Here is a 7,793-nt window from a genome sequence, read left to right on the forward strand (position 1 = left end):
TTTTTTTTTTTTTTTTTTTTGAGATGGAGTTTTGCTTGTGTTGCCCAGGCTGGAGTGCAATGGCATGATCTCAGCTCACTGCAACCTCTGCCTCCCAGGTTCAAGCAAGTCTCCTGCCTCAGCCTCCTGAGTAACTGGAATTACAGGCATGTACCACCACACCCGGCTAATTTTGTATTTTTAGTAGGGATGGGGTTTCTCCATGTTGGTCAGGCTGGTCTTGAACTCCAGACCTCAGGTGATCTGTCCACCTTGGCCTCCCAAAGTACTGGGATTATAGGTGTGAGCCACCATGCCCAGCCCTGGCCTGCTTTTTAAAACTCCTCCGTTGACCAATGATTCGGCCCAGAGTCTGACCTGAAGTTACCCTACTCTTTATTGAAAATTGGTTTTGAAGTTCAGCCTTACCTCTGACTGACGATATTAGTCTAATTCCTGGTTTAATTCTCTGATCGCCATATTGATCCCTTACCCACCTCCACCTGAACTCTAGCCTAACCCATTAATTCAGCCTGACCCTTTAACTCAGTTTGATCCCTGACTGATCTGATTTCTGAGCCCAAGGTCTGATTCATTGTCTGACCTGTGGCCTCAGGCAATTGAGTAAGAGAGGGAGGGACAGAAAAGATCTTATACTCACATCCCAGAAGTCAGCCATGCTGCTGATGGCCTGAAAGGAGACTCCAGTGTCTGATGCGGTGTGTAAGAAGAGCTCAGACATCACTTTGGTGTAGTAATAAGCACTGGAGCTCGTCATTCCATAGGTCACTAGAAAACAACCCAAGAGGCTATGTCCTTCTCACCGTTCCCCCAGAGGAGACAGGAAAGCCCATTGCTCTGGAGCCAGAGATGCTGCCAAGATGGGAGCTCATCCCCAATCTGGACCCATCCCTTAGACTTGGCTGGGAGCCTAATGGTGGGATGAGGAAGCCAGGAAATGCATTAGGGAAGGGTTGTAGCTACAATGTCTCCTCGTCTTCTTCCAACTCACCTCAGAAAGGCTGAACTCCACTCAGTAATACACTTTTCTTTTCCTGAACCAGTTTAACTTCCCAGTTTTTACTCCCCAGAGCCAAGATATTTCTGCTTTCTTCACTGGGTAGTAATTCCTTTTGTTCTCTTTCAAAAGGTAGTGATGCCTTTTGGAAAGTACCCCCAAATTCTAGAGTACTCCCTCTGGAGTTCAAGGCCTTGGCCAAACACCTTACAATAGAGATGTGGTCTCATGGCCCCTGGTGTCAGTTACTGTAGCCATGGGAGTGGCAGGTAAGTACAGCACCTCCAGCGCTAGTGTGTCTAGTGCAATCTGATGGGCACGGTCATCTCTCTCGAGAGCGACTCAGTGTTCCCAGATCACAAAAGACCTAGGGGCAATCACCCTGTGGTCCTCTCTTTGTGCACATTGGGTAGAAGTTAAAAAACAAAAACATAAAAAACTGGCCTTTACCCTGAGGAACTTAATCTCCCTCACACATCCTAACATATGCATCTAGTCCCATGTGCCTCTAGGCCTGTAGGGAGCTCTAAGTTTCTGTTTACAAGGCAGGATTCGAACAGTATAAGCCATTTATTTTATAGATTGTCCCTCAATTTAAGTTAGTCTAATGTTTCCTCATTTTCAAACTCAGGTTATGCATTTTTGGGAGGAATGCCATAGAAGGGATACTGTGTCTTTCTCAGTGCATGATATGAGGAAGTACATATTGTCTGTTCATCTCATTACTGGTGATGTTAACTTTCATCTTTTGTTAAGGTGGTGTCTGCCAGTTTCTTATAAAATTACTGTTTTTCTTTCTGTAATTAATATGCATTTTTGTGGAAGGCCATTCCAACTATGTACATATTGTTACTCATCAATCTTTAACTTTCACTTAACATCAATGCTAGTTTTAGCATCCCTTGACGATTTTTGCCTGATTATTACTAATATTGTCAAATGATTATTTTTTTTTAATTCCACAATTTCTTCTGCATTTATCAGTTGACATTCTCTTCAGGAAGAGCTTTCCCTTATTCCTAATTCATGTATTCATGAACAACACACACACACACACACACACACACACACACACAGACACATATAGATTCTTGGTGGTTTTTTTCCTGTGGGTTATAACTTATTTATTTTGTTACTCAGGTTTTTTGGCCAGGTAATAAAAGGCAAAGAAAAACTAAGGAATTGTTCCAGGTTTGGCCAGGTGCCATAGCTCACACCTCTAATCCTAGCACTATGGGTGACAAAGGTGGGCGGATCACTTGAGCTCAGGAGTTCAAGAGCAGCCTGGGCAATAAAGCCAAACCCCATCTCTACAAATAATAATAATAATAACACTAAAGTAAACTGGGCATGGTGTTGCATGCCTGTAGTTCCAGCTACTTGGGAGGCTGAGGCAGGAGGATCACTTGAGCACAGGAGGCAGAGGTTGCAATGAGCCGAGATCACACCACTGGGTGACAAACTGAGACTCTGTCTAAAAAAAAAAGAATTGTTCCAGGTTAAATGAGACTAAAGAAATTTGACTTGATGTAAATATTCTAAAGTTAAAAAAAAAAATTGAAAGCTAATCCTGGACCATATTTTTTTTTTCTTTTGCTATAAAGGCTGTTAGTGGAATAATTGGTGAAAATATGATAAGATCTGTCCATTAGATGATAGTACTGGATTGCTGATAATTTTGACTTTGATAAGAGAATATCCTTGTTTCTAGAAAATACATATTAAAGTATTTAGAAACAAATGGTATTGGGATTCCATGTTTGGGTCCCCTTCCACAAACACTCTTGTGGAAGCCACCTTTCTCTCTCCTGGATTTGCCCCCTGGGGTCCCCTTTCACACTCTCGTGGAAGCCCGTCTTCCCCTCCTAAACTCCATCTTTCTCTATTCCTTTCCCCTCAGTGTAGAAGCTGCTTTCCTCTCCTGGATTCCATCTTTCTGGATTCTCTCACTCAGCGTGAGAGTTAGCTGTTTCTTTCTCTCTCCTTCTCCTGTTTCTCTCTCTGTCTCTAAATAAAAAAAAAATTTTAAAGGGTATTATGTCTATAATTTACTCTCAAACAAGCGTGTGTGTGGGGGGGGTGGGGGAAAGAGAGAATGAGAAAGGAGAAGCAAACATGGTAACATGTTCATATGTGGGAAATCTGAGTGAAATGTATGCATTGTATCAGGAATTATTTGTATTTTTCTTGCACATTTTCTGTAAGTCCATAATTACATCAAATATTTTAAAAATAGAATTTGTCAGCTTTTTATGAGCAATTCCCTTCAAGAATTTTCCTTTTCAGATCTTGGGCCATATTTTCTCCCACTTCCTCATCTGGAAGGGGATTGATCACAAATTGGGCACTAACATTCTACTTTTTCAGCGGGTAGAAACAGCAAAGAAGGAAACACTATTACTTCACATTTCCCCATTCCACACTATTAAGTCCAAGATATGGCCTTACTTCTAACTCAAATCTGTGATTACTTGTCGTTAGTTATCTGGACTCAAATTTTCTGGATCTGGAAAATGGGTTCCCACTAGAAATCAAACTTCTGTGTGCTGAAAGCCCAGCACAGTTACAACTGTTAGCAAGCTCAACCTTTCCTAATGAAGGTTGGCTAAATTGTCACATCATCTGAGTAGCCACTAGGTGGTGCTCATTGCTATAGCTTTTCCTTTTTTCTCTTTTCCAATCTCAGAGAATTAACGTTGCTCTGAATGGCTTGTCAACCATTTACGGACGCATAATATCTCTGATTATTATACAACACAATTTTTTTTTTTTTGAGACGGAGTTTCACTCATGTTACCCAGGCTGGAGTGCAATGGCTCGATCTCGGCTCACCACAACCTCCGCCTCCTGGGTTCAGGCAATTCTCCTGCCTCAGCCTCCTGAGTAGCTGGGATTACAGGCATGTGCCACCATGCCCAGCTAATGTTTTGTATTTTTAGTAGAGACGGGGTTTCACCATGTTGACCAGGACGGTCTCGATCTCTTGACCTCGTGATCCACCCGCCTCGGCCTCCCAAAGTGCTGGGATTACAGGCTTGAGCCACCGCGCCCGGCCTTATACAACACAATTTTTAAGTATTTTCTCTTCTGAGAAAAATGGCTTCACCAGGTAAAATGCCTATTGATATGCAGAAATTCAGTATTCGTTATTTGTAACTTTTTAAATTGAAGTGCATAGGTACAGAAAAGACCCAGAAGCAACCTTAAAAACTTTCTAAATTAGAATCTAAATTTGGTTTAGTATCTATTCAACACTCTCTCCCCATACAAACACTCTTTCTCCCTCATTAATTCTTATATCTGTCAATTTTGTACTCCATCCTATGAGATGAGGGACGCTTTCCCACCATTTTATGAAACCCAAACTGAAGTATTCTAAAAACACATTTTATATTCATTAAACAAACATTATTCACATTCTACAATGTGTAAAGTACCTTGCTAGGTGCCATGGTTTCTTTTATCTTGATGTTTTCTTTTCTTTTCCTTTTTTTTTTTTTTGAGACAGGGTCTTGCTGTGTTGCCCAGGCTGGAGTGCAGTGGCATGATCATGGCTCACTGCAGCCTCAACCTCTTGGGATCAAGTGATCCCTCCATTTCAGCCTCCCGAGTAGCTGGGACCACAAGTACATGCCACTACTTCTAATTTTTTGTAGAGACAAGGTCTGGTCTTGAACTCCTGGGCTCAAGTTGTCCTCCTGATTTGGCCTCCCAAAGTGCTGGAATTATAGGCGTGAGCCACCACAACCAGCAGTGTCATGGTTTCTATCCTTAAAAAGTTCTATTGAGGAAGACATGTCCCAGAATGAACTTGATGTAGCAGAATGAGCATGAACACTGGAGCCAGACAAATCTAGGTTCAAATCCCAGCTCTGCCACTTACAGTATAGACTTGGGCTCTGAGTCTCAGATTTCTCATCTGTAAAACTGGGAATATAATACCTTTTAGGCTGCTCAACAGGTAGTTGAGTAGGTTCCCAATAAGTGTTTATTGGGCTGAACCAACAATGGAAAAATAAAAAATAACTATAATACTATAATAAAGGGTAGAAATGAAATAAGTGAATCATTTTCTTTTCTTCTTTTCTTTTCTTTTTTTTTTTTTTGAGATGGAGTCTCACTCTGTTACCCAGGCTGGAGTGCAGTAGGGTGATCTTGGCTCACTGCAACCTCTGCCTGCTGGGTTCAAGCGAGTCCCCTGTCTCAACCTCCCAAGTAGCTAGGATTACAGGCACACACCACCACACCTGGTTAATTTTTGTATTTTTAGTAGAAACAGAGTTTTACCATGATGGCCAGGCTGGTCTTGAACTCCTGATCGCAAATGATCCACCCTTCTCAGCCTTCTAAAGTGCTGGGATTACATTCATGAGCTACTATGCCGAACCAAGTGAATAATTTTTTTTTCTTTTCTTTTCTTTTTTGAGATGGAGTCTTGCTCTGTCGCCCAGGCTAGAGTGCAGTGGTGCAATCTCACTGCATTGCTCACTGCAATCTCTGCCTCTCAGGTTCAAGCAATTCTCCTGCCTCAGCTTCTGGAGTAGCTGAGATTACAGGTACCTGCCACTGTGCCCAGCTAATTTTTGTATTTTCAGTAGATACAGGGTTTCACCATCTTGGCCAGGCTGGTCTCGAACTCTCGATCTTGAGATCCACCAACCTTGGCCTCCCAGAGTGCTGGGATTACAGGTGGCCCAGCCATGAATCATTTTCAAACTGAGTAAAGCATTATTACTCCATATTTGACCCATCACAGCAATGTCATCAAAATAGTCAAGGACAACTTATATATATATATATATATATATATATATATATATATATTTTTTTTTTTTTTTGAGACGGAGTTTCACTCTTGTTACCCAGGCTAGAGTGCAATGGCGCGATCTCGGCTCACCGCAACCTCCGCCTCCTGGGTTCAGGCAATTCTCCTGCCTCAGCCTCCTGAGTAGCTGGGATTACAGGCACGCACCACCATGCCCAGCTAATTTTTTGTATTTTTAGTAGAGACGGGGTTTCACCATGTTGACCAGGATGGTCTCGATCTCTTGACCTCGTGATCCACCCGCCTCGGCCTCCCACAGTGCTGGGATTACAGGCTTGAGCCACCGCGCCCGGCCTTTTAAGGACAACTTATATTTAATAACTGTTGGAAAGAGACTGGAACATTCCTTAGTCCAAAGAGAACAATACATTCATAGAAGTCTTGGGTAAGAGAAATAAAGCCAGTCCTTGGTTGATCTAGCTAGCAAGCACAGTTTGTCAGTAACCCTTCCCTACACAGCATGAGAATAGACATGGTGCTGGCAGAACTAAGTCTCTCTGATAAGTTATCCATCGAGAGCATCAGATGGGCATCAGGTATGGAGGCTGCAGGAATCTGAATCTAAAAGCAGGGCAGAAGCAGCCCAGGGTTGTTCATGGGGTAATGATTTGGCGCCAGTATTTTTCTTCCCTTTTCTTACCCACTGGTGATAAGCAAACTTTAGCATGCATCAGAATCACCTGGAAGGCTTATTAAAACACGAATTGCTGGCCAAGTGCAGGGTTCGCACCTGTGATCCAGCACGTTGAGAGGCTGACCAGGTGGATCAATTGAATCCAGGAGTTCAATACCTGGTCAACATGGCAAGATCCTATTTCTACAAAAAAATACATAAATTAGCTGGGCATGGTGGTGTGCACCTGGGGTCCCAGCTACTTGGGAGTCTGAGGTGAGAGGTCAAGGCTGCAGTGAGCCAAGATCATCTCAAAAAACCAAAACCAAAAACCCCCAAAAAACATGGATTACTGTAGGTTTGGGTGGGGCTCAACAATTTGCCTTTCTAATAAGTTCCAAAGTGATACTAGTGGTTAAGGGGCCACACTTTGAGAACTGCTGCCTTGACCTGTTACAATCAGACAACCAATCAATCCCACTTGTCTTCAATAGAGATGTTAAGAAGGCAGTAGGTTTCCCAGTGTCTATTTTGGTGATTCTCAAGATAGAGAGTAGAAAAGAGAAAAAAACCTCCCAGAAGGCTCTCAGAACTTCCCAGGGATTGTGAGATGCTTTTACACACTACACAGATCACTTAGAACCCCTCCTTCCCACTCCAGGGGAGCATCACTGAGTTCGCTGCCCACGTAAAGCACTGATACACATGTAAGGGGATCACATCCCTTGGGAGCATTATTGTAGAAGAAGATTGAAAACAGCTTACATGCCTGTAATCCCAGCATTTTGGGAGGCCAAAGTGAGTGGATTGCCTGAGGCAGGAGTTCAACGCCAGCCCAGACAACATGGTGAAACTGTCTCTACTGAAAGTACAAAATTTGGGTGTAGTGGCACACACCTGTAGTCCCAGCTACTCAGGGGACTGAGGTAGGAAGATCACTTGAGCCTTAGGAGATTGAGGAGGCAGTGAGTCATGATTGTGCCACTATACAGCAGCCTGGGTGACAGAATGAGACCCTGTCTCAATAAAAGGAAAAAAAGAAAAAGAAAGAAAGAAAGTCAACAACTTGATGATCTTTCCTGGTGTCTCCCTCCCCTTACATCCCCACTAGTTTCTATTCTCTTTAAGTAATAAGTATCATCAAAAACCAGCCTAACTGGAACACCTGGTTCAAAGATTTCTGTATCTGACAGAGGCTCAACATATCCATTTCACCATCACCCTTCCCCAAATCAGGATAAAGAAATGACAAGACTAGACACCTATTGCCTCAAAACACCTATTATATGTCCTGTGCTAAGTGCTTGACATGCTTATTTCTTTTTTTTTTTTTTTTTTTTTTTTTTTTTTTTTTTTTT

General features: G+C 42.6%; 1 protein-coding gene across 2 annotated transcripts in view; it reads right to left on the reverse strand.

Annotated features, from left to right (window-relative positions):
• Positions 1-7,793, reverse strand: part of PKD2L1 (polycystin 2 like 1, transient receptor potential cation channel) — a 45,116-nt gene that overhangs the window by 11,200 nt on the left and 26,123 nt on the right. For both annotated transcript variants that reach the window (XM_032281301.1, XM_032281302.1), the window contains exon 3: positions 641-768. In XM_032281301.1, coding sequence (XP_032137192.1) covers positions 641-768 — 128 coding nt within the window. The remainder of the gene's footprint in view (positions 1-640; positions 769-7,793) is intronic.

Source organism: Sapajus apella, unplaced genomic scaffold (assembly GCF_009761245.1).
Source record: "Sapajus apella isolate SASKATOON/1434 unplaced genomic scaffold, GSC_monkey_1.0 scaffold13, whole genome shotgun sequence".
Classification (NCBI taxonomy): Eukaryota; Metazoa; Chordata; class Mammalia; order Primates; family Cebidae; genus Sapajus; species Sapajus apella.